This window comes from Leptonychotes weddellii, chromosome 5 (assembly GCF_054177405.1).
Source record: "Leptonychotes weddellii isolate Sample4059 chromosome 5, ASM5417740v2, whole genome shotgun sequence".
NCBI classification, from domain to species: Eukaryota; Metazoa; Chordata; class Mammalia; order Carnivora; family Phocidae; genus Leptonychotes; species Leptonychotes weddellii.
Window position 1 is genome coordinate 66,073,809 of NC_138373.1, and position 27,410 is coordinate 66,101,218.

At 38.2% G+C, this 27,410-nt stretch overlaps 1 protein-coding gene and 1 pseudogene across 5 annotated transcripts in view; one reads left to right on the forward strand and one right to left on the reverse strand.

The window, feature by feature from the left end:
• BCL2L13 (BCL2 like 13) overlaps positions 1-25,748 on the reverse strand; it is a 43,943-nt gene extending 18,195 nt beyond the window's left edge. The window contains exons 1-3 of one of the 5 annotated variants that reach the window (XM_081820900.1): positions 25,465-25,745; positions 20,411-20,480; positions 12,728-12,871 (exon numbers count right to left, since the gene is read on the reverse strand). In XM_081820900.1, the coding sequence (XP_081677026.1) occupies positions 12,728-12,871; positions 20,411-20,480; positions 25,465-25,478 (228 nt within the window). In that variant the 5' untranslated portion in view covers positions 25,479-25,745. Of the gene's footprint in view, positions 1-872; positions 949-1,287; positions 1,380-8,036; positions 8,188-12,727; positions 12,872-20,410; positions 20,481-25,464 lie in introns of those variants that run through there. The other 4 variants (XM_081820904.1, XM_081820901.1, XM_081820903.1 and 1 more) reach the window with 4 other exon arrangements.
• Positions 4,777-5,298, forward strand: LOC115943884 (BCL2/adenovirus E1B 19 kDa protein-interacting protein 3-like pseudogene; annotated as a pseudogene).
• Positions 25,749-27,410: the final 1,662 nt, after the last annotated feature.

A 27,410-nucleotide genomic window follows, 5' to 3' on the forward strand; every position in this document is an offset into this window, starting at 1 on the left:
TATTATTATTTCCACTTTACAGACCAGGAAACTGAATCAACTGAAGAGGATAATTGTTCAAAGTCACTGAACTGGATTTAAGCTCAGGCAGTTTACCTCCAGAGACCATGCTTTTTATCAACTACATGACATTAACTCTTGGGCTGAAGTCCTCTGATTACCATACAGATGCTTTCCCCTGAGTTTACTGCAAGAAGTAAATAGAAAAGGTTATTCCTGTTTTCTTCAAGCAAGTACACGAAGTACACGAAGACATGTGCATGAAACCTTTCCAATAAAAAGGGAGAAAAGAAACTGAAATATGGAGATAAGGGGAGTATCTTTATTTATTTATTTTTTAAAAGATTATTTATTATTTATTTATTATTTATTTGAGAGAGAGAGAGAATGAGAGAGAGAGCACATGAAAGGGGGGAGAGTCAGAGGGAGAAACAGACTCCCTGCTGAGCAGGGAGCCCGATGCGGGACTCGATCCCAGGACTCCAGGATTATGACCTGAGCCGAAGGCAGTTGCTTAACCAACTGAGCCACCCAGGTGCCCAAGGGGAGTATCTTTAAATAAATGTAAGAAAATATAAATGTAACTTTGGTTTTGGTGGTAGGAACAAAATAAAAACAGCTTGCAGATCATTAAAAGAACCACTTCAAAAATGTGCAGTTGCCGCTTTATTCTGCTTGTATCGACTGCATTTTGCTTCCTTTTTTTGGGTTCACATCAGTTACAAATTATTCTGCCACTTCAAGCAGTATTTTACCTTCAGGGTCATAGCTGCTGACAAATTGAGCTCCTTACAGACTTAACTTTTCCATCTGAAGATGCTTTGGCAGAACTCCAAAGACATATTCCCTGGTAAACTCATCTAGGGACTCACCTGCCCTAAGATGTACCAACAAACCGTTACGGTTACTTCTTGGCCTTTATACAATATCTATCTCTCAAGTATTCCCCTTAAAAAACAGAAACAGATAATTACTCTTCTACATTCAGTCAAGCAGGATACCATATGTCTCTCAGATCACTATTAACCTAAAATGAGAAAATGCAAAGTGGGAAAGATATTCCAGAGAAATAATTTTCCATCTATTTAATGATGACCAAGACCCACAAAAAATGTATTTTGGAACACAGTGCAATGAATACTCACACCTGCATATAAAACACATGGACTTCATGAAACAGTACTTACCCTCATTACACTAAAATTATTTCAATCACAAAACCCACTTAGTGATTTTTAGATCACAAACTATGTGTCACCTCCCGGAGTATAAAAACTCTGCTCTTACCTAAAAGTTCCCAAAAGACAGTCTTCAAATATTCTTGATTACAAACAAAAACACTTTTTGTGGCCTTCTATTCTTAAAATGGAAATGAGAAGCTTTAAGTCAAAGAGAAAAAAGGCAAAAATTAATTTTATTCAAACTACTTAAATATTAAATATTGGGGCGCCTGGGTGGCTCAGTCGTTAAGCTGCTGCCTTCGGCTCAGGTCATGATCCCAGGGTCCTGGGATCGAGCCCCGCATCGGGCTCCCTGCTCAGCAGGAAGCCTGCTTCTCCCTCCGCCACTGCCCCTGCTTGTGTTCCCTTTCTCGCTGTGTCTCTCTGTCAAATAAATAAATAAAATCTTTAAAAAAATATATTAAATATTATAGTAGACATCAGATGACATTTTTACCAATAAGCTTTTATGTAATTTAAAACTAAATCTTTCATAGTAAGTATATAGTTTAGTACATGACACAGAAAATAAAAGAGAAGCCTTACCACAGTGGACTTGTACTGCCCTTTTCAGGAGACAGACTTACTTCTAATGTAGCAACACAATCCCAGGAAATGAAAGACAGTGAGAAAGAAGAGGGAGGGAACAAGGATGAGTCAGGAAGAATCATAATATGCCAATTAGTCTGTGCCCTAAGTGCGCTGCAGGGCATTGAAAAGTCAGAATCAAAACACAAAGGAATCTTCAGACTCAGGGAGAGGAAAAATTACACACTCTTAAAGACATATCTGAAAACCTGACATTTGTAAAAATGTAGCATTTTCACAAAACACTTTTATATCATTATTTCTGTGAGACAGAGAGCTATTCTTCCCAATTTGTAATTGATAAAACTGAGGCTCAGAGAAGTTAAATGAATTTCCCCCAAAACACAAGACTAATATTTGGCTTAGCTGGAGGCCACAAATTAATCCTGTGGATTTCCAATCTTTATTAACTTGCCACTCTCTGGCAGGGTTAAAAAATAAAGTAAAAAGAGAAAAAAACCAAAAGCCCTATCTTGTAATTCTAATGCCACATAAACAAAAATAAAAAATTATAATCTGGGGCGCCTGGGTGGCCCAGTCATTAAGCATCTGCCTTTGGCTCAGGTCATGATCCCAGGGTCCTAGGATCGAGCCCCATGTCAGGCTCCCTGCTCAGCGGGGAGCCTGCTTCTCCCTCTCCCACTCCCCACTGCTTGTGTTCCCTCTCTCGCTGTGCCTCTCTCTGTCAAATAAATAAATAAAATCTTAAAAAAAAAAAAAAAAGATTGAAAATGTCTATGACAATATTGAAAGAATGCAAAGACAAGCCACAGACTGGGAGAAAACAATTTCAAAAGACACACCTAATAAAGGATTATTATCCAAAATATACAAAGAACTCTTAAATAAGAAAGCAATCAATCTGATATTTAAAATGGGCCAAACACCTTAACAGATACCTCACCAAAGAAGATGTACAGATGGCAAATTAGCATATGAAAAGATGCTCCACATCATATGTCATCAGGGAAATGCAAATTAAAACGAGATACCACTACACATCTAGTAAAATAGCCAAAGTCTAACACCAACACCACCAAATGCTGGTGAGTCTATGGAGCAAAAGGAACTCTCATTCATTGCCAGTGGGGATGCAAAATGGTACAGCCACTTTGGAGGACAGCTTGGCAGTTTCTTACAAAACTAAACATACTCTTACCAGACTGCACTCCTTGGTTTTTACACAAAGAAGTTTAAAGCTCATGTTCACACAAAAACCTGCACATGCATGATTGTATCAGCTTTATTCCTAATTGTCAAAACTTGGAAGCAACTGAGATCTCCTTCACTAGGTGAATGGGTAAATAAATGGTGGTACATCCAGACAAAGGAGTGCTAAAAATTCAGTGCTAAAAAGAGATGAGCTATCAAGCCATAAAAAGACATAGAGGAAACTTAAATGCATATTACTAAGTGAAAGAAGCCAATCTGAAAAGGCTATATATCACATGGTCCCGACTATATGACATTCTGGAAAAGGAAAAACTATGGAGACAGTAAAAAGATCAGTGGTTGCCAGAGGTGAGGCAGGAGGGAGAGTCAAACAAGTGGAACGCAGGATTTTTAGAAAAGTGAAACTACTCTGTATAATACTATAGTGGTGGATATATGTCATCATGAGTTTGTCCAAATTGCAGAATATACACCAACAGTAAACTGTAACATAAACTATGGTCTTAGGCTGACAATGATGTGTCCACAGAGGTTCATCAGTTGTAACAAATGTACCGCTCTGATGGGAGATGTTGATAACAGGGAAGGCTATGCATGTGTGCAGGCAGGTAGTATATGAGAAATCTCTGTACTTTCCCTCAATATTTCTGTGAACCTAAAACTGCTCTACAGTCTATTAAAAAAAATCCACACCAGTCATGTTACTTAGAAGCCTCAATAAAGTGCTCTTCTCAATACCAGTACAATGGAAAAATCGTCTCAAATATAGTAAGACAAAAATGATCACAAAACATAAATCATAGAAAAAACAAAACTATCTGTCGAAATCCAAAAGGCATTTATCCCAGCCATTTCTTTTTATAATTTAGAGAACAAAATATTATTTTCCTCTCTGCAGATCTATATGCCCAAACCTTTCATCCAACAGATTATAGCTGCCATCACCTCCTCCTTTCCTGTAGGTTTTCAAAATTAGTTCCACTTTGACAGCTAGACAGTTTGTTTTACCCTGATGTTGTGTTCAAGTGGCTGAAGACAAACACATTACCCATAGAAATCATACTATAGACTTTATATAACAGACATGCAACATCATGTAGCCAAATCACTCTCCTCTAGAAGAATGACCATAATGGTATTAAGACCTGTCAATGTAATGTTTAACACAAAGTACCTTAAAGATGATTCATGCTGACACTTTGTATCAGAGGATACATTTTCACCAATTCGTCAAAAAAGCAATCTAGCAATCTCTTGGTTTTAAACACACGAAAAACAGAGTGCTTAGACCTAACAATGTGAAATACAGATTGGGCATTCAAATTTAGAGATTAAAAACACATTAAAAAATTTAAATATCGGGCGCCTGGGTGGCTCAGATGGTTAAGCGTCTGCCTTCAGCTCAGGTCATGATCCCAGGGTCCTGGGATAGAGTCCCACATTGGGCTCCCGGCTCAGCGGGGAACCTGCTTCTCCCTCTGACCCTCTCCCCTCTCATGCTGTTTCTCTCTTGCTCGCTCTCTAAAAAATAAATAAAATCTTAAAAAAAAAAAAAAAATTTAAATATCAACAAACTAGTTATTCATATTATTGCTCTTTTCTTTAGCACACACATTTCAGTTGAATAAATGAGCTACTTTCTCTGTAACAAATTATAATAACCAAAAAACTTTGATGTACTATATCATAATAAAACTGAAAATTGAGAAGGGAATGAATTATATTCCCTGTATTATAATTCTTCCCTTGTTGTAAAGCACCATGTAGGTGAGGAAGATTCCTGGGTGGAGCTACCATGAACAGCAGCAATGGCAATGATAATGGCAATGAGGAAAATGGGGGGCTGGCTCATGTATCTTCCTCAACCCTCTATCTACACTGGAGACATGGAAGAGATTCTTTTGAGAACACAACATGAATCAGGACAGAGTAGTTCAAGGGGAAGTCCTTACTGTGATAGTCCTTCCCCACAAAAAGATGGGCAGATTATATGTTTAATGTAGAAATGCACAGCAGCAGAGATCATAGCTCTCAGTCAGAAGTTAGAAAAGCTGATGCTTTGAAGCAAAGTATAGACTGTATGTCTGACTGGTCCAGCAGGCCTGAAACCATTCCTCCAGGGAGTTCCACTTCAGTTTCCACTCCGTTTCTGGGAGCATGAGGAAAAGTGAAACCAGAAAGAAAGGGGATATTTTTTTTTTTTTTTTTTTTTGCAGACTCTCTTCATTCCATCTCTCTTCCTTTCTCATGCTTTGGCTTTGGATCTAGGCATCTATATTGAAAATGACTGAGCGTACCTTCTGCAAGCACCTACTGAGGGAAAGAAAAGCTCCTTGAAAAGTATGAGACATATGAAGTGGTATATTATCACAGCAGTTTACTTGAACTTGAGACCACTGTAAGCATGACCCAACTTACCACCCTATTTTTGCATATCCAAGTTCCAGTAACTCTCAAATCCAGTATTTTATTCAAACTCTCTTGAGGCATTTTACTAACCTCATTCCCTCTTTGGCCTGTAAGTTTAGAATTTCCTAGCAGTTGACTGTTATTTAGAAATTTGTAAGCGCTTCCTTCTTTTCCCACAAATGCCACCAACAGATTATAATTTTGGCAACAATGCTATTGTCTCCCTTTAGTGTCACCAGACATAGAATTGCAACATTCATGGTAGAAATTTTACTTTTGCAATATAACTACCACTTCTTTCTTAAGACGAAATCAGGGGCACCTTGGAGGCTCAGTCAGCAAGGTTCAGTCGGTAAGGCATCCAACTCTTGATTTCGGCTCAGGTCACGATGTCGGGGTCATGGGATTCAGCTCTTCAGGCTCTGAGCTCAGTGCAGAGTCTGCTTGAGCTTCTCTCCCTCTCCCACTGCCCCTCCCCCAGCTTGTGCTCTCTCTCAAAAAAAAATATAAATCTTAAATAACAAGGGACGCCTGGGTGGCTCATTCATTTAAGCCTCTGACTTGATTTCAGTTCAGGTCATGATCACAGGGTCATGAGATTGAGCCCCACATGGGGCTCCATGCTGGGCGTGGAGCCTGCTTGGGATTCTCTCTCTCCCTCTTCCTTTGCCCCTCCCCCGCTCTCCCTGTCTCTAAAAAAATAATAATAAATAAATAAATAAAATCAGGTTAGCAAATGATACAGAAGCTTTGTTATTTTGTTTTGTTTTTCAAGACAAAGGAAAGCTTCCCTAAGTTTGAATTTATAGTTATTAAAAAAAGAAAAGAGGGGCACCTTGCTGGCTCAGTCAGTAGAGCATATGAGTCCTTTTTTAAAAAGATCTTAGGGGGCACCTGAGTGGCTCAGTCATTAAACGTCTGCCTTCGGCTCAGGTCATGATCCCAGGGTCCTGGGATGGAGCCCCGCATCGGGCTCCCTGCTCTGCAGGAAGCCTGCTTCTTCCTCTCCCACTCCCCCTGCTTGTGTTCCTGCTCTTGCTGTGTCTGTCTCTGTCAAATAAATAAATAAAATCTTTAAAAATATATAAATAAATAAAAAGATCTTATTTGGGGCACTTGGGTGGCTCAGTCATTAGGCGTCTGCCTTCGGCTCAGGTCATGATCCCGGGGTCCTGGGATTGAGCCCCGCATCGGGCTCTCTGCTCGGCGGGAAGCCTGCTTCTCCCTCTCCCACTCCCCCTGCTTCTGTTCCCTCTCTCGCTGTGTCTCTCTCTGCCAAATAAATAAATAAATACATAAATAAATAAAATAAAATAAAAAGATCTTATTTGAGAGAGAGAGATCACCAGCAGGGGGAAGGACAGAGGGAGAAGTAGACTCCCCACTGAGCAGGGAGCCCAACATGGGACTTGATCCCAGGATCCTGAAATCATGACCTGAGCCAAACGCAGACCGTTAACTGACTGAGCCACAAAGGCACCCTGAGCATATGACTCTTGATGTTGGGGTCGTGAGTTCAAGCCCTACATTGGGCCTAGAGCTTACTCAAAAAAACAAAAACAAAAACACAAGACACACATACACAAATATATCCTGGGCAATAAAAAACTATTTTAAACCAAAAACTAACTAAATAAGAAGAAATTAAGAAATAACAATAAAAATGAAAAGGAAGATACAACTTCATACACTATAAAAGAGAGGTTTTTGTTTTTTTTTTTAAAGACAGAATGGGGGCGCCTGGGTGGCTCAGTTGGTTAAGCATCTGCCTTCAGCTCAGGTCATGATCCCAGGGTCCTGGGATTGAGTCCCACATCGGGCTCCCTGCTCAGTGGGGAGCCTGCTTCTCCCTCTCCCACCACCCCTTCCCCTGCTTCTGCTCTTTATCTCTCTCTCTCTCTCAAATAAATAAATAAATCTAAAAAGAAGGAAGGAAGGAAGGAAAGAAGGAAGGAAGGAAGAAAGAAAGGAAAAAAGAAAGAGACAGACAGACTATCACATGCAGTGCCTCATTTGGACGTTTGCCTACTCTACATTCTTCTATAAATGGACCTTGAGTGCCTGTTTTGAGGTTCTAGCAGGGGAGTCAAGCTACTCCTATACCTTTGATGGAAGAACAGTCCTCCTCTATTGGGGAAGGTCGTGTTCTTCAACCAAGCGCACAGCCTCAGGAGGGACACACATGGAGGGTGAAAGAGGAAGGGACATCCACCTAGCCAGCCAGATCAGTCAAACCAAACCTGGCAATCAGTGGGGTGACAGCTGTCACAGCCAGATCACCCTCACATCCAAAAGAGAGGATATTTTTGAGACATTTAGAAATTTGAATGCTAATAGGATATTTGAGGATATGAAGAAATCATTTTTAAATTTTTGATGTGATAATGGTAGTGTGATTAAAAATAAAGAAAACCAGGGCGCCTGGGTGGCTCAGTCGGTTAAGCGTCTGCCTTCGGCTCAGGTCATGATCCCGGGGTCCTGGGATCGAGCCCCACATCAGGCTCCCCGCTCGGCGGGGAACCTGCTTCTCCCTCTCCCTCTGCCTGCTGCTCTGCCTGCTTGTGCTCTCTCTCTCTCTGTCAAATAAATAAATAAAATCTTTAAAAATAAATAAATAAATAAATAAAATAAAGAAAACAAGGACACCTGCATGGCTCAGTCAGTTAAGCGTCTGCCTTTGGCTCAGGTCATGATCCCAGGGTCCTGGGATTGAGACCCACATCTGGTTCCTTGCTCAGGGGGGAGTCTGCTTCTCCCTCTGCCTGCCACTCCCCCTGCTTGTGCTCTCTTTCTCTCTCTGTGAAATAAATAAAATCTTTTAAAAAATGTTTAAATATAAATAAATAAAAATAAAGAAAACCTTTATTTTTTAGAGATACATACTGAAAAAAAAATTTTGTTTTTAACTTTTAAGTAGGCTCCATGCTCAGTATGGAGGCCAATGTGGGGCCTAAACCCACAACCCCGAGATCAACACCCAAGCTCAGATCGAATCAGACGCTCAACCAACTGAGCCACCAGGCGCCCCTGAAAAATTTTTTAAATTCCAGTATACTGAACATACAGTGTTGTATTAGTTTAAGGTGTACAATACAGTGACTCAATTTTATATAGTACTCAGTGCTCATAAGTGTACTCTTAATCCTCTTCACCTATTTCACCCATCCCCCCACCCACCCCCCAACATACTAAAATTTTTTTTTTTTTTAAAGATTTTTTTATTTATATTTCAACAGAGAAAGAGAGACAGCAAGAGAGGGAACAGAAGCAGGGGGAGTGGGAGAGGGAGAAGCAGGCTTCCCACTGAGCAGGGATCCTGATGTGGGGCTCGATCCCAGGGCCCTGGGATCATGACCTGAGCCAAAGGCAGACGCTTAACGACTGAGCCACCCAGGCACCCCATACTAAAATTTTTTAAAAGATTTTATTTATTTATTTGAAAGAGAGAGAGGGATAGCAAAGAGTGAGCATGAGCAGGGGGAGCCCAATGTGGGACTTGATCCTAGGACCCTGGGATCATGACCTGAGCCAAAGACAGATACCCAACCTACTGAGCCACCCAGGAGCCCCCATACTGAAATTTTTCTAGATAAAATCATATAATGCCTGGATTTTGCTTCAAAATAGTATTAAGAAGGGACATGACTAGGGTGTGAATAAAGCATAATTGGCAATGAATTAGTGACTGTTAGCTGAGTGATGGGAGTCATTATACTATCTTACCTATTTTCATATTATGTTCAAAATTCTCCAAAACAAAATGTTCAAAAGTAAATAGTATATGAGAGAATTAAGATATAAAAATCCATTGCACTCTCCTCCAAAAGAATAAAAATAAAAGGGTATAATGAATAGGTCTACACCAACAATTCAGAAAATTTAGGGAATATATCCAGGAAAATTATCAAAAGTTGACAAGAAAGAGGTGCCTGGGTAGCTCAGTCAGTTAAGTGTCCAACTCTTGATTTCAGCTCAGGTCTCAAACTCAGGGTCGTGAGCTCAAGCCCCATGTTGGGCTCCACGCTGGACATGGAGCCTTCTTAAAAATAAAATTAGGGGCGCCTGGGTGGCTCAGTCGGTTAAGCGGCTGCCTTCGGCTCAGATCATGATCCCAGGGTCTGGGATCGAGTCTCGCATCGGGCTCCCTGCTCGGTGGAGAGCCTGCTTCTCCCTCTCCCTCTGTCTGCCGCACTGCCTGCTTGTGCTCTCTCTCTCTGTTAAATAAATAAATAAAAACCTTAAAAAATAAAAATTAATTAATTAATTAATTAAATTTAAAAAAAAAGTTGGGGCGCCTGGGTGGCTCAGTCATTAAGTGTCTGCCTTCGGCTCAGGTCATTATCCCAGGGTCCTGGGATCGAGCCCCACATCAGGCTCCCTGCTCAGCGGGAAGCCTGCTTCTCCCTCTTCCAACCCCCCTCCTTGTGCTCCTCTCTTGCAGCCTCTCTCTCTCTCTGTCAAATAAATAAATAAAAATCTTAAAAAAAAAAAGTTGACAGGAAAAACCAGAAAACTTCCCTCAAAGAAAACACCAGGTGATTTTACATGCATGTTATAGGAAGCAAGGCACAATAATTTAAACCTCATATAAACTATTCCAGAGTATAGAAAAAAAGGAAACACTCTTCCCAACTCTGGATTCTTTTATGAAGCCAACATACCCTTAAAACTGAAACCAAACAAGAAAAATTACAGTCCAACCTCACTCATTGAGATTGATACAACTAAATGGTGAAATAATTAAAAGCACTCATTTTTTTTTTTTAAAGATTTTATTTATTTATTTGAGAGAGAGAATGAGAGACAGAGAGCATGAGGGAAGAGGGCAGAGGGAGAAGCAGACCCCCCGCCGAGCAGGGAGCCCGATGCGGGACTCGATCCCGGGACTCCAGGATCATGACCTGAGCCGAAGGCAGTCACTTAACCAACTGAGCCACCCAGGCGCCCTAAAAGCACTCATTTTAACATCAGGAAAAAGACAAGGATGTCTTCTAACACCAATTCCATTAATAGTATACTGAAAGATCCTGATTTTTTTTTTCAGTTTTTAAAGTTAAAAAGATAGAGTTATTAAGGAACAATTTTATCATTATTCCCAGACCGTATAATTTTCTACGTAGAAAACCCAAAGGGGGGCGCCTGAATGGCTCAGTCAGTTGAGCAACCAACTCTTGGTTTCGTCTCAGGTCATGATCTCATGGGTCGTGAAATCGAGCCCTGTGTCAGGCTCAGCACTCAGGGGGGAGTCTCCTGGAAGATTCTCTCCCTCTGCCCCGCCCCCCACTCACATGCTCAAATAAATAAAAATAATTGAAAAAACCTTAAAAAAGGTGGGGTGGCTCAGTCGGTAAAGCGTCCAACTCTTGGTTTTGGCTCAGGTCATGATCTCATGGGTTGTGAGATTAAGCCACGAGTCGGGCCCACAGTTGGTGTGGAGTCTGCTTGAGATTCTGTCTCTGCGACCCACCCTCCCCTGGGGTCACGCACGTTCTCTCTCTCTCAAATAAATAAATTAGTGAATAAAATCTTTAAAAAATAATAATTAAAAAAAAAAGAAAAAAAAACAAATCCAGAGATAAATAATCAGGATAATAAGAGAGTTTAACAAATTTGCTGGCTATGAAATCAATACAGAAAAGTCAATTTGGTAAGAGTAGCATAGCTGTGTAAGATGTTAACACTAGGGAAAACTGGGTGAACAGTATGCAGGAATACTTGATAACATTTTTGTAAATCTAAACTTATTACAAAATAATCTTATTTTAATAAATGATTTTAAAAATATGTCTGACAATATTAAGTATTGGGGAAGATGAAGAACAACAAAAATTTTTATATATTGCTGACAGAATATAAGTTGGAAAACCACTTTGGAAAACACTTTGGTATTATCTTGTAAATTGAAAATGTCTATACCCTTGGACCCAGAAATTCTACTCCCAAGTATATAACCAGAGAAACATATGTATAAAACTGTTCATAACAGCAATGTTTGTAATAGCAAAAAGATGGAAATGTCTAATGATAAGATTATAGAGAAATAGATTGTTATGTATCTACACAATGGAATACCAAACACCAACCAATACATCAACCCAGATCATTGGATGATTTAGAGGGTGAAAATAGGTTTGGCAAGATGGGGGAAATCTGGGGCACCTGGGTGGCTCAGTTGGTTAAGCGACTGCCTTCGGCTCAGGTCATGATCCTGGAGTCCCTGGATCGAGTCCCACATTGGGCTCCCTGCTCGGCAGGGAGTCTGCTTCTCCCTCTGACCCTCCCCCTTCTCATGTGCTCTCTCTCATTCTCTCTCTCTCTCAAATAAATAAACAAAATCTTTAAAAAAAAAAAAAAAGATGGGGGAAATCTTAGATATTACAATCACCTGTGGCCCTTCAAAGGGCAACAGTTCATAAACAGACTTCTATCTGGGGCTCCAGGGTGGCTCAGTTGGTTAAGCGACTGCCTTCGGCTCAGGTCATGATCCTGGAGTCCGGGGATCGAGTCCTGCATTGGGCTACCTGCTCAGCGGGGAGTCTGCTTCGCTCTCTGACCCTCCCCCCCTCATGTGCTCTCTCTCTCTCAAATAAATAAATAAAATCTTTAAAAAAAAAAAATAGACTTCTATCTGTAGTATTAAAATTTCATGGGGAAGGAAGGAGATGATTAGGATAAAAATGCCTAAAAAGGATCCTAAAAAATTAATAAATAAAAAGGATCCTTCGAGTGATAATAAAAAAAAGAAAATTGAGAAACAATGACTGCGGAGAGTCTCAAGAATACAACATAGAGTAAAAAAAAAGCAAGTTTAGAAGAATACATATAGTATATTATTCACATGAAGTTCAAAACATACAAAATAATGTAATTGTTTAGAGATACATATATATGTATGATTAAACTATAATAAAAAAACAGAATTCAGAATAGGAGTTATCCTTGTGAAGTAGATAAGAGCATGCTGAAATCCAGGAGGGGCATATAAAAAAATTCAAAAGTATCGTCCGTTCTTTTCTTCAACTGGGATGGCAAATACATAGGCATTCATTTTATTATTCCTCATCCCTTAATTATTTAAATATTTTTTGTTAGTATAAAATATTTCATAATTAGAACTACTTAAAAGAACGATTTAAAAACACCACCTATCAATTTACTGAAAGTAAAATCTTATAGTGAAACCATATGAATAGTTTGCCCCTGATCTTCATGCAATTAATGTTAAATAATATTAAATGATAATATTTATATTAAACCTATGTTGCTAAAAACAACCACAATGAGAAGCTTAACCTTTTTTTAAAGATTAAAAAAAAAAAATACTTAACAGCTCATACCCAGCCACCTTGTTGAGTGATGTACTCTGCTGCATAGTCCTCCAGATATGTCACACCAAACTGTAGCAATGCACTCAGAGGCTCTTGACCACGTCTTGTCAACTCCAAAAGCATTTGTTGTAGCAAAATCAGAGGCACCAAAATCTTCAAGGCAAAGATGAGAGAGTAAAAAACAAACTGAAATTCTCATAATTCATTTTATATGTTCAACTACTAGAAAATTACAACTTGGATGCATCATTATGGAATCTCATTTTTATTATAATAAAGGAATAAAACACTGACCCCTTACTAGAATGTCTGTGAATAATGCATGTAGATTCTATACCATAGGGTGGTAGAAATAATTATTTTATGAAAACAACTGGGCTTGTGTGTATGTGTGTATATGAAACATGTACAGAGAATTCACTGAAATATTATTTATAATAGCAAAAGACTAGAAACAACCCACCAGGGACTGGTTAAATCAATTTTGGCAAAATATCATGTAGTTGTTAAAAAGAATTAGATTGGGGGCGCCTGAGTGGCTCAGTCGTTAAGCGTCTGCCTTCAGCTCAGGTCATGATCCCAGGGTCCTGGGATCGAGCCCCGCATCGGGCTCCCTGCTCCGCGGGGAAGCCTACTTCTCCCTCTCCCACTCCCCCTGTTTGTGTTCCCTCTCTCGCTGTCTCTCTCTCTGTCAAATAAATAAATAAAATCTTTAAAAAAAAAAAAAAAGAATTAGATTGTTCACTGCCCAATCACCAGGACTTATTTTCAGTGAGAAAAGTGACAGGACAGTGTATGGTACCATTTGTGTTTAAAATACACATACATACACATACACACACATATATACATGTTTGTATAATCCTATAGTATCTCTGGAAAAATATACAAAAACTGGTAATAGTGGTAGCCTAAGAAGAGAATGAAGTAATGGCAACAGGGTGGGAAAATAGTTTTCAATGTATACATTTCTGTACTTACTGCATTTTGTACCATGTGCTTTTTATATCTATTTGAAAATGAGAATTTTTAAAATTATCATCTATCTTAGAAAGTCATCAAAAACCTAAATAGGGGGGACCTAGCTGGCTCAGTCGGTTAAGTGTCTGACTTCCACTCAGGTCATGATCTCAGGGTCCTGGGATGGAGCCCCATGTCAGGCTCCCTGCTCAGCAGGGAGTCTGCTTGTCCCTCTCCCTCTCCCTCTGTTTCTCCCTCTGCTTGTGCTCTCTGTCTTTCTCTCAAATAAATAAATAAAATCTAAAAACAAAACAAAACAAAAAAACCCTAAGGAGGTATTATTATCGTTCCTAATAACCTGTGGCTCAATATTTAAAAACCGTCAAAATTTATGACAGAGGCATACAAGAGTCCCTTGCCTTCCAAAAACAACTAACTGCACATTGAAAAGAATTAAAAGCATTTTCAATCAACCATCTGCATGCAATCTCTTTAGTCTAAACCATCAAGAGGGCTCCACATGCCTGGAAAAGGAATGCAAAAGGAAATGAAACCAATTCCAGTCCCTTGTTACTGAAATGCCAAGGTAATAACTGAGGGATTACAAAATATTTCTGCAGAAAAGGACAAACAGAAAAGACAATGAGTTTATAGTCTTACTAATACTCTTTGGCTTTTAAGTAAAAGCAGTCCTGAGGGAATCTATATCAAAGTCTGAAAGAAAGAATGCAACTAACACATATCTTCCCTTTTTGATATTGTAAAAGAACTCCAGCCCAAAATTTATTTAAAAACCCCTTCTTAACACTAATGGAGGGGTCTAGGGCTATAAAGAAGAATATACTAGGTTTTCTTCACAATTAGAAAACCTGTCATACTATTAAAAACAAAAACAAACAAACAAAAAAACCCACCCCCAAAACCTATTGTTCATCTAGCTCCAGTATTCTGTCTTAGTAAGAGCAGTCAGGTCAGGTATAGCTTGTTGATCAGTCCTACTGACTCCGATCACCATAACTTCAAAGGCCTGAGATGTTCTATACCTCAAAACATTCTAATTTCCCATAATAATCTAATAATATGCAATATTTTAAAGTTATTCATGTTTAAGCTCTATTACCTCTTAGGGAAATGAGTTGCAAACCTTTTATATTTGCTATACAAAATAATACTTATTTTTATTTCTTCCAAATTTATCTCTTTCATGTATCAAAAAGTAGATGCCCTAGTTTTACTATATAATTATCTAGAGATAAATCTGTAATCCCCTTTCACTACTGTCTTGAGTCCTTAATCATATTCCCTCTCATTCACTATACTTTTTAGGCTGAAATTTACTAATCTTTTAGACTGTTCATCATCTGGCAATTCCTTCACTGCTTTAATCATTTAGATTACCCCTTCCCAGTTCTTCTCCAACCCAATTATATCTTTCTTGAAATGCAGTGTCCAGAGTACAGAAACTTCACTTTATAGGACTAACAAATTCTAACTGTAATATTCTTGATGATACATGCTCTGGCTCTTTTACCTATTTGACATCCTGTCTTCAGAGACCTATATGATGACTTCCAGGCCCACTACCTTTTAAGTATAATTTAGACTGTCTTTATATAGTTAAACCCACTTACCCTCTAATTTTTGTGATCACACACAAAACCTCTTAAGTTATTTCTACAACCAAGTTCATCAACTTGGCAGTGTACTACCCACAAGAAATTATCACCTTATACCTGATATTTTTTTGCACTCCCTGTCCCACAGTCCTAAAAAAAAAAAAGCTTAAAAAAAACCCCAAAAAACCTGGATCCCCAAGCATCCATTCCTAGAAGGTCCCCACTATTCATATCTCTAAGACTAAAAAGGAACCAAATAGTCTTACTCTTTGAATTCCTCTAAGTCATTTCCTTACTGGATAATAGTAATCCCCACAACACATATAAATTATTTTTCTCTCCAATAACTTTCGTAAAGGAATGCTAAGGTAATTTTGACCATCAAAAAGGAATACCTCCATTCACTGTCTCCCCATAGGTACCATGCTAACAATATTATCTTATTATTAAAGAATGTACAGCTTGCTGGGTACAGAAATGAAGTATATTAATTTATAGCTCCAAGGATCTCTTCCAGTAGAATAGATATTTGTAATGATAAAATACATATTTTGATCCATCAAGTTACTATTTAGTAACCAATTTATAACTTAACAATTCTAGTAAATGTCATATCCCACAAATTTTATCTGTATTGATGAGGTCTGAATGTTTGACCTATGTGCTTCAAAATAAAATTTAAGTGAAAACCAGGCATTATGTATCACCCAGTGTGATGCAACAGGAAATAAGGAACATCACCAATGAAGTATTCTTGCCAAAAAGATTAAACCTGACTATGATTAGGTTTCTAGATCTACCTACCAATGGAAAGGAAATATAGATACAGAGGACTATGTTAAGTGACATCTCAGTGATACAGTCAAAAAAATCCAGAAAGTAGGAAATTTTACAGAAGAAATAACTTGTAAGCAAAGAAAAAATCAAGAGAGAGAGAGTAAGCCTACATATTAAAAGAGACTTAAGACACATATTACATGATTGCATTTATATGAAATGTCCAGAATAGGCAAATTTAAAGAGACAGAGTAATGTTGTTAGGGGCTTGGAGGAACAGGAAATGGAGAGTGACTACTACAAGGTGTGGGGTTTCTTTATGGGAAGATAAAAATGTTCTGGAATTAGACAATGGAGATGGCTGCATAACTATGTGAATGTGAACCACTGAACTGTATGCTTTAGAAAGGTAAATATAAATTTTATGGTATGAATTATATTTCAATTTTTTAAAAAAAGTAAAGACAAGAGACTTATCAGCCAAATGCAATGCATGGACCTTGCTTGCATCACAATTCAAACAAATCATCTTAGAGAAATACCTTTGTGAGACAATTGGAAAAATCTGAATACTAAACAGATTATATGATGATAGAATTACTGTTAATATTTTGAGGTATAAGTATAATAGTGGTATTATCAGTTGGTTAAAAAAAGAGATACATCCAAAAAAAGGGGGCTACATCATCCTTAAAAATACATACTAATGTATTTATGAATCAAATGATGTCTAGAGCCTACTTCAAAATAATCTGGGGGAGAGTGGGAAATAGAGGAAACAAGACCAGCCATATGTTGATAATTACTGAAGCTGAGTGACAAGATACATGGGATTTGCTATACTATTCGCTGTGCTTTTGTGTATGCTTCAAATTTTAATAAAGATTTAAAAATATTAGTGATTCAATATGTCACTAAAAATTACCCAAGACAATTCATTTATTTTTGCTATTATTTTTCTAAAGTTTTTTTATTACACTTTGAACAGCATATACTAACACTATAGCTGGCTCTCTTTTTCCAGTTACAATGTTTATTTTATTCTATTATTGTTTTTTAAAAGATTTTATTTTTGGGACGCCTGGGTGGCTCAGTCATTAAGCGTCTGCCTTCGGCTCAGGTCATGATCCCAGCGTCCTGGGATCGAGCCCCGCATCGGGCTCCCTGCTCGCCGGGAAGCCTGCTTCTCCCTCTCCCACTCCCCCTGCTTATGTTCCCTCTGTTGCTGTCTTTCTCTCTTTATAAATAAAATCTTAAAAAAAAAAAAAGATTTTATTTTTAAGTAATCTCTGCACCAAACATGGGGCCCAAACCCACAACCCTGAGATTAAGAGTCACATGATCTACTGACTGAGCCAGCCAGGCACCCCTACAGTGTTTATTTTAACAAAAAGGATATAAGGAGGGTGAGAAAAATAGAGGACAGTAAGATGTAAAGTGTGGTGTGTCTCTGCACACCATTTACAGTACCAGAACATCATCAAAATAATTGTTTTTATCAGGGTGAAAAAATACAGTGATTATTAATGTGTCGTGAGCAGTTATAGAATTCTGCAGATAACGTAATTATATCAGCAGTCCAATTGCATGCACAGTGCCTTTAATTAATGTACTTGAGCATAATTACATTTCTGGCAGGGTCTACACCCCCAAGAAAAGGCAAAGGTAAGCATTTCATGGCTTTTTCTCTTTGATGATCATTTTCTTCTTTTTTTCACAGAAGCAGAGAAGTACATAGGAAAAAACAATACCCATGTGGGGACAGGGGAAGAAAGAAAAGAACCCACAATTTGGAGATAATTACTATGTATTATTTAATGTTTTCGCACATATTTCAATTGTTTTTCTAGGCATATACATACCTACATTTATACATGGACCTTTTTTTTTGGACTTCTCTTTTTTTAAAGGACCATACTACTAATACAGGTTTGTGACCAGCTTTTTTCCTCCACTTCTTTTGATATAGAGTATTCTACCAAGATGCTTTCAGAATCCCTATACAGATAAACAGGTATTCAGTTTATCCCTAATGTGGCATGCTCTGTGGACACTTTTTTTCTCTTTTCTCTGATGCGTGTTTCATTTGAGCCTCAATTACCTACCAGACAACCATATTCTTTTTAGCCCTAGAGGATTTAGTAGGAGAGTAATACTGGATTCAGCAGAGCAAGTAATACTCTAACTGGCATGGCTTATTTATATGAAGTATTTATTCAAGCCACAGCCTTGGCTCTTGGTCCAGCTGAAGGACTAAAATGAAGCAGACAATGGAAAAATCAGACAGGTGAAGAGAGACAGTGAAGTCTGGGGTTTAATTAAAATTTTTTTTTTAGGACAACCCTAGGATCAACGGGAGGAGAACATACAAGAGTTGATTATTAACAGTCACTGGACAAGAGGGAAAGGAAGAGAACATAAAATAGGGGAAGAAGGCTAGTAATATTAGGTACCTAAACATGTGTTGTTTGACATACTAAGAAATATATCATAACCAAACTCATTCTTATTTATAAAATAAATAAATGTATTTCAAATATCCAAATAAAAGGTTTTTTTTATTCCAAGAAAGGAAATGAAATAAACTTTTTAAATAAGTTTTTTGCAACTAAATAACATAGTAAAACCCCATAATGGTGACTATTTTGGAACAAGTTTTCATGTGTTAAATCTAACGTAATAGCTACTGTTTACTGAGTGCTTACTATGGTGCCAAGCAATGTGCTAAAAAAGCATTTAACCTATATTATGTCGTTTAAGTCTAGTAAAACTTATGAGGTTAGTATTACTAGATCCATTTCACATATGTGAGAATGAAGATTTAGAGAGGCGCCTGGCTGGCTCAGTTAGAAGAGTGTACTACTTTTGATCTCAGGGTCATTAGTTAGAGCCCCATGTTTGGTGTACAGATTATTTAAACAAAACTTAGAAAAGAAAATTAAGATTTAGAGAGGTTAATGAACTGTCCAAAGACATGCATCTAGTCTGTGGCAAAGCTGATATTTGAAACAAGTCCAATTACAAAGCCTATGATGCTAATTATTATGCTATAATGCTTCCAAAGCCTGTATTAAGTGACTAAAAAAATATACATCAATTAGGTATGTAAGGTCACACGGTCTGACTCATACTATACTATTAACAGTTCTGAGTAGAGGGCAAGGGGTGGGGGGATGGGTTAAATAGGTGATGCAGATTAAGGAGTGCATTTGTCATGATGAATACCAAGGGATGTATGGAATTGTTGGATAAAATGAAAACTTAAAAAAAAATCAATTCAGGGGCGCCTGGGTGGCTCAGTTGGTTGAGCGACTGCCTTCGGCTCAGGTCATGATCCTGGAGTCCCAGGATCGAGTCCCGCATCGGGCTCCCTGCTCAGCAGGGAGTCTGCTTCTCCCTCTGACCCTACCCCCTCTCATGCTCTATCTCATTCTCTCTCTCAAATAAATAAATAAAATCTTTAAAAAAAAAAAAATCAATTCAGAGTAGAGGTGGCTATTTATAAAAATGATTCTACTGAATTTTCTCATTCCTACACAAGATCCTAAGGGCCACACTTCTTCCTCATATTGAGCTGAGTCCTCCCATACTACATTTCCTTAGACTTTCCGCCTTTTCAAGGTGATAAATGGATAATACAGTCTGAGATCATGGGTAAGCAGTATGGTACAGTGGAAAAAACACTAAAGCTGGAATCAGAAGATCTGAGATCTCAGCTCTAGCGTTGGTTCCAATATTTCCTAGTCAAGGGGTCCTGGACAAGTCACTTAACTTTTTTCTCTGATTATTCACCTGATCTAACTAAATAAATAACAAAGCAAAAGCTAATAAAATCCATTCTGTCTTCTGCAAAGGATGGTTGTAATGATCCAATGAGATGTGACATCAGATACCTTGTAAACTATAAAACACAAATGGTATTACTCATTTAAGAGAACCAGAAGAACAAAAAAAAAAGAGAGAGAGAGAAAACCAGAAGAAGCGGTCTCCCAAATGAAGCTCTTATTCTTTTACACCCCAAGACATACACACAGGGTAACAAATAACCATCTGGAGATAAATGTCATGTCTAATACAGAGAAGTGAAGAAATGACAGAAAGTTCAGAAGAGATAGGAAGGAAGAATGGCATACTATGGGACACATATTTTTGGGCCAACCAGAATCTCACAGCATTAATCAAAAAACCACTTTAATCAAAAACATCCACTTAACACAATTGGATTTATGCATTAAATAAGGAGCTCTAACAGTTTTCTCTTATATGATGTCAACAATTTCTCCTGCACTTTAATCAACGCACTAAAATCTTATAAGAGAAAAGATAATTTGGTTAATACCTTATTCCAGCCGCTGGCATGAACTGTGGTCTCCAGTGTAAATTCCCGATATGCCTGATATGTCACTGGCCTGTAGAGATTTTTTTTTAAAAGTCTGGGTCACAAAGAAGTAAAATTCTAAATTTCCAGATGAATAAATATACAGTCACTATTCTGTGTTGAACTTTTTGCCAAAGTACCAAAGAATATTCAATATACTGTTTTGTACGAGATGTGGCTTTTAACATTTGGTATGCATTTACTTCAAGTATTCCCTATTGGCTGAGAGGCATGCTATCAGCTTGGGAAAGCAGCTAATAACATAACAAGATAATAATAAATAACACTTTTAAAATAATTGAAACTCATCCAACAGGATTTCCATGTTGCAGATAAACATACACTTGGGTTATTAAAATAAGATAAAATAGTAACAAAATGATCTCATTATTAAAAGCACAATTTTAACTTTTTTAAAAGGCAAAAAACTTAAAACATTTCAAAATTAAAGAAACATGTCACTGAAAGACCTCTCAAATTGAGGATATAAAGAGTTGGACTAAACAAGGCCAGTAAACGGAGCTCTATTTTTAACTTGGAGTCTTATGATATAAAATCCTGGAGGGCAGAGATAAGTCTTTTTGATTATTTTCATGTAAGTTCTAGTCATACCAAAACTGAAATCACTGAGTGATGACAACAACACTCACTAATTTACTGACAGACTTTAGTTACTATGTGTAAGACTTGGTTTCATGTACAAATTAACAACCAACAAAAAATACTTGGTACCAAGTAGCATCTGAAAGCATCAACAGCCTGAATATCAGATTTAATAAAATTTACCCCCCTATTTTTGTGGGCAAAGTATTAACATATATGTAAAAAAGGGGAGAAGTCTTGCTTTTATAGGATTTCAAAATCCATTCCAAAGGCATTTTCTGCTCTGACTTGGGTCTGTGAGCTCCTCAGCCTATGAAATTTAGTAATTGAGGACAGCTACCACTTATCAGTAGCCTACTGTTCAGTTTTATATTTTTATATATTTATATTTTATATTACATACTATCATTTTACACATTAGGAAACTGAAGCTCAGAAAAGCTAAGAGACTATCCAAAATCCACATAGCTGGCAACCAGCAATGCAGGAATTCACACCCAACTAGATCTGGGTCCAAAGGCCACACTACTCCTTTTTAAATTAGGATTTTGAAACATGCCACAATAATGCCTCAATGCCACATGTGGCTAATGGTCATTTGAAATGCAGCTAGTGATATGCTGAAAGCATAATATACACACTAGATTTCTAAGACTTAGTAAGGAAAAAAAATGTAAAATAGCTCATTAATATTTTTATATTGAGTACCTGTTAAAACTATAAATTTTTAATATCCTGGGTTGAATAAAATAGATTAAAAAATCTTAATTTTTAATGTGGTTGCTAGGAAATTTTAAATTGCATTTCATGACTTGCATTTTATCTGTTGTACAGTGCTGGTCTACATACTTCAGAAACCAGTTCTGATGACACAGGTATCATTCTTTTACACAAGTCAATATAAAATCAATACCATAGTGATGCTGAAAGGAGGTAAGATACATGGGATGGCCTTTTTAAGAAGATGTTATGTACTACCTTCCTGATATTGTATGACCATTAAAGTAAGCTTAGAATTTTTTAGAAGCCTTGGGCTGAATAGTAGGTAGTTATAAAACCTGAACTTCAGATACTATACAGTCTACCTACCTATATTCTCCCTCAAGTTTACTTGCGTCTATCAGTCCCTTCACTTCCTTTCCTGAACTGTTTGATGCTGCTGTGGGTCACAGTAGTCCTTATTGGTAGTTTGTCTATCAGGCTAAAGTACTTTAGCATCCTTCAGAATGAAACATGATTTGAATCATTATATGTACACACATATATGCACATAAAAGATCCAGCATTCAAAGGAAATCTAATACATAGAAAAGCAAGTAGCTGAAAAATCAGCCCTATCTAATGAGGTATCTGAACAGAGCAAAGAAGAAAAAGGGGCAGGGGGAACCTTTTCACACTGCTGGTGCTTGGCTATACGAAGAGTTCAGGTTAATTTCCCACTTGAACTAAACTGTCTCAAGAAGTAGGTGGTATTTTCCACCTTACAAATTATTCCCATCAACCTGTATAATACTTCCAGTTCATCATCAGTTAGCTATTAGTAACAGAGCTTAACAACTTTAAAAAGTAGATTACTAAAAAAAAAATTTATTGGGGTGCCTGGGTGGCTCAGTCGTTAAGTGTCTGCCTTCGGCTCAGGTCATGATCCAAGGGTCCTGGGATCGAGCCCCATATTGGGCTCCCTGTTCGGCGGGAAGTCTGCTTCTCCTTCTTCCACTCCCCCTACTTGTGTTCCCTCTCTCGCTGTGGCTCTCTCTGTCGAATAAATAAATAAAATCTTAAAAAAAAAAAATTTATTCATAAAGAGGCCTGACTCCAATATACAACCAGAGGTACCAATTTAAAAAATAATTATGTCAGGGGGCGCCTGGGTGGCTCAGTCGTTAAGCGTCTGCCTTCGGCTCAGGTCATGATCCCAGGGTCCTGGGATCCAGCCCTGCATCGGGCTCCCTGCTCCGCGGGAAGCCTGCTTCTCCCTCTCCCACTCCCCCTGCTTGTGTTCCCTCTCTCGCTGTGTCTCTCTCTGTCAAATAAATAAATAAATAAATAAATATGTCAGAAGCACCCGGATGGCTCAGTCGGTGGAGTATATGACTCTTGATCTTGGGGTTGTGAGTACAAGCCCCACTATAGGTATAGAAATTACTTAAAAATGAAATATTTAAATAAATAAATAAAAATAAGAAATAATTACATCAGTATTCAGGGTTTGGGGAAAAAAAACCACCAAGTATTCACCTGACTATATATTTTTAAATACAATTTACTTTGCAGTGAGGGGCGCCTGGGTGGCTCAGTCATTAGGCGTCTGCCTTCAACTCAGGTCAAGATCCCAGGGTCCTGGGATCGAGCCCCACATCGGGCTCCCTGTTCCGTGGGAGGCCTGCTTCTCCCTCTCCCACTCCCCCTGCTTGTGTTCCCTCTCTCGCTGTGCCTCTCTCTGTCAAACAAATAAAATATTAAAAAAAAAAAAAATTTACTTTGCAGTGAGAAGATAACAATTTTTCCTGTAGATTATGAAAAGTATGCCAAAAAAATACTTTACCTATACGATATTGTTCTTCAGAGAGCTTATAATATCCCAGTAAAGTTAAAATTAATAGATGGGGAAATTTATTCTTTTTTTTCAAAGGTGCCTTTTTTCCAGGCGCCCCTAGATGGGGAAATTTAGATATAGAATGAAATGGTTTGCGTAAAGCCACAAATATTTTGTATCAAAGTTGGAGACAGAATTTTTTGCCTTCTAATCTCAGTTATTTTACTTCCAGTCCCAATAGCTTTTACAGTTTTTGTTTTTGTTTTTGTCAAACAGTAGATTTCTTCAAATCTTACATTTAAAAATGTATGAAAATATAGCTATTCTATGGGGTGCCTGGGTGCCTCAGTTGTTTAAGCGACTGCCTTCAGCTCAGGTCATGATCCTGGAGTCCCACATCGGGCTCCCTGCTTAGCAGGGAGTCTGCTTCTCCCTCTGACCCTCGCCCCTCTCATGTGTACTCTCTCTCTCTCAAATAAATAAATAAAATCTTTAAATATATATATATATGTATATATATACATATATATATGGCTATTTTAGTTTAAGAAGGGTTGGCAAAGGCCTAACAAGCCCCACCCATTCACCCTGTCCCTCACGTTCTCAGGACCCCTAAGCTCCACAGAACATTCTAAAAGCCACCACTGTACACCCAAATTTCCTATTTAACTTTTATGCTCTGACACCCATAATCTTCTCTTCACATTTCTTTTTATTTATTTATTTATTTTTTATTTATTTATTTTTTAAAGATTTATTTATTTATTTGAGAGTGCGAGAATGAGAGAGAGTACATGAGGGGGGGAGGGTCAGAGGGAGAAGCAGGCTCCTCGCTGAGCAGGGAGCCCGATGCGGGACTCGATCCCGGGACTCCAGGATCATGACCTGAGCCGAAGGCAGTCGCTTAACGAACTGAGCCACCCAGGCACCCTCTTCACATTTCTTTTTAAACTTTTCTATATATAAAATTAAGAAAGTCCAAATATGATTTTCATTTCAGTATCCTATACATAACTTGGATTTTTTACATTTGCTCATGTTACCAGAATATGCGGAAACAAACTGAATTCTCCTTAAACTCCAACTGCTTCCTTCTGACAAATGATAACATACAATTTTTGCCTATGTGGAAATAAGGAATTACCTTACTACACCAGTAACCTGGCATCTGAATTTTAACCTTTTTAGTGAAGAAACAGTCTTCATCCTGTTTTAGATGTCATTCTTCATTAAAACAATGTTTTTCTAATTCATACCAATTCTTTAATGATTCTCAGCAAATTAGAGGAAAAGAATTTTTAAGATGTACAATAAATGACTTGGTTCTATTTTAATATACTTTCACTGCGAGCTTCTTGCCTTGAGCTTTAACAGTCAAAACCATGGTTAGTACAGAAGTTCCCACTATAAGAATGTGGCAGCATTTCCATGGACAGATGTGCAACCGCAGTTTAGCAACATTTGGGATACCTAAAATACTGATATGATGTTAACCCCATGTTACAATGCATAAAACCCTAACCATTATATTTATGTTGGCCCCCAGACAGAATGGTAGTAAAAAGTGGTCAGGACAAGTGAAATAGCTCGTATTTACACTTACAGAGCAGTGAAAGCATCTGTTGAAACCTGACAGCTCAACAAGTAAACACAAATGATCAAATCCATGTCGGAACAGTTAAATCACCACTTTGATGTAAAAGTTGTCATTCAAAACACAAACAGAGATGCTTCAGGAAAGCAAAGAAAGAAAAAGTAAAGTGAGAAAAGAAGTGACACCATTCACCTAAAACAAAGCCTTAACCAATCCAGTGCTGCATGACAGATTCAGAGACTACTTAGAGAAGCATGTTCCCACTCAGCAATGGTAACTCACTGGCTGAGGAGCATTTGCAATGCCTTTTGTAGAGGCTCTTTCAGTTCCTGTGATACTTTTCCCCCAAGATGAGCCAAGCAGTCTTCCACGGAGCTTTCTGGGTTAGCAGGGCTGAACACAGGAGAAGTATGACGATCAAAGCCTGTGCTGGTGAATGCTGAAGACAGTAAAAGAAAAACCTATTTTAATAAATAATACCAAAGTTGTGCTGCAGGGGAGCTTGGTTGGCTCAGTTTAAAGAGCTCTGGGTCATGAGTTCGAGCCCCACACTGGGAATAGAGATTACTAAAAAAAAAACCAAAACTTAAATCTGAGAAAAAAAAAAGTTGTGCTATAAAAACTCAAGGGATTAAGATGCCTACTATTTGAAACAAGCTAATGGTTATAAGCCACTTAAAAAAGTCAGACAGTCATTATGGGATATTAATCTTTCCTGAACACAAGGCTTAACAGGTCCTAGTTTAGAGATTTTTTTTTTTAAAGGGAAGATTTTTATGGAAAATCTTAGTTTTAAAAGAACAAAAAGACTAAACTGACATGCTAAAATACACAAGCCAAGGGGCGCCTGGGTGGCTCACTCGGTTAAATGTCCAACTCTTGATTTCAGCTCAGGTCATAATCTCAGGGTTGTGAGATCGAGCCCCATGATGGACTCCGAGCTCAGGGTGGAATCTGCTTAAGATTCTCTCTCTCTGCCCCTCCCCCAACTCTGATGTGCCCACGCTCTCTCCCTCTCAAATAAACAAATTAAACCTTTAAAAAAAAAAATACACAGGGGCACGTGGGTGGCTCAGTCAGTTGGGCATCTGCCTTTGGTTCAGGTCATGATCCCAGGGTCCTGGGGTTGAGCCTGATGATGGGCTCCCTGCTCAGCAGGGAGTGTGCTTCTCCTTTCCCTCTGCCCCTCCCCGCCACTCATGCTCGCTCTCATGCTCTCTCTCAAACAAATAAATATTTTCTAAAAAATACATAAGCCAATTTAGTATGTTACTACATACCAGTTTCATGCAAGTAACTCCTAGCTCTATCATCCCACTCTTAGTATTTTAAGATTTCATTTTTACCTTTATATATATGGCACTTCTTAAACCAGATTCTAATCAGCTTATTCCACCTGATGGGATGAGTCAATTACTCTCATTCCTTTTTTTAAAAAGCTTTTTATTTAAGGGGTGCCTGGGTGGCTCAGTCGGTTAAACATCTGCCTTCAGCTCAGGTCATGATCTCGGGGTCCTGGGATCCAGCCCTGCACTGGGATCCCTGCACAGAGGAGTCTGGCTTCTCCCTCTCTCTCTGCCTGCCCACCCCCCTCCCAGCTCATGTGCACATGCTCTCTCTCAAATAAATAAATAAATAAAATCTTAAAAAAATAAATAAAAAGTTTTTTAATTCCAGTATAGTTAACATACACTGTTATATTGTTTCACATGTACAATACAGTGATTCAACAATTCTGTAACTTTCATTTCCGTTTTTATTTTTTATTTCTATTTTTTTATTTTACTATGTTATGTTAATCACCATACATTACATCATTAGTTTTTGATGTCGGTTCCATGATTCATTTCTTGTGTATAACACCTAGTGCTCCATTCAGTAGATGCCCTCTTTAATACCCATCACCAGGCTAACCCATTCACCCACCCCCTACCCCTCTAGAACACTCTGTTTCTCAGAGTCCATAGTCTCTCATGGTTCATCTCCCCCACCGATTTTCCCCCCTTCATTTCTCCCTTCCTACTATCTTCTTTTTTTTTTAACATATAATGTATTATTTGTTTCAGAGGTACAGGTCTGTGATTCAACAGTCTTGCACAATTCATAGCACTCACCATAGCACATACCCTCCCCAATGTCTATCACCCAGCCATCCCATCCCTTCCACCCCCCACCACTCCAGCAACCCTCAGTTTGTTTTCTGAGATTAAGATTTCTTCGTATCAGGG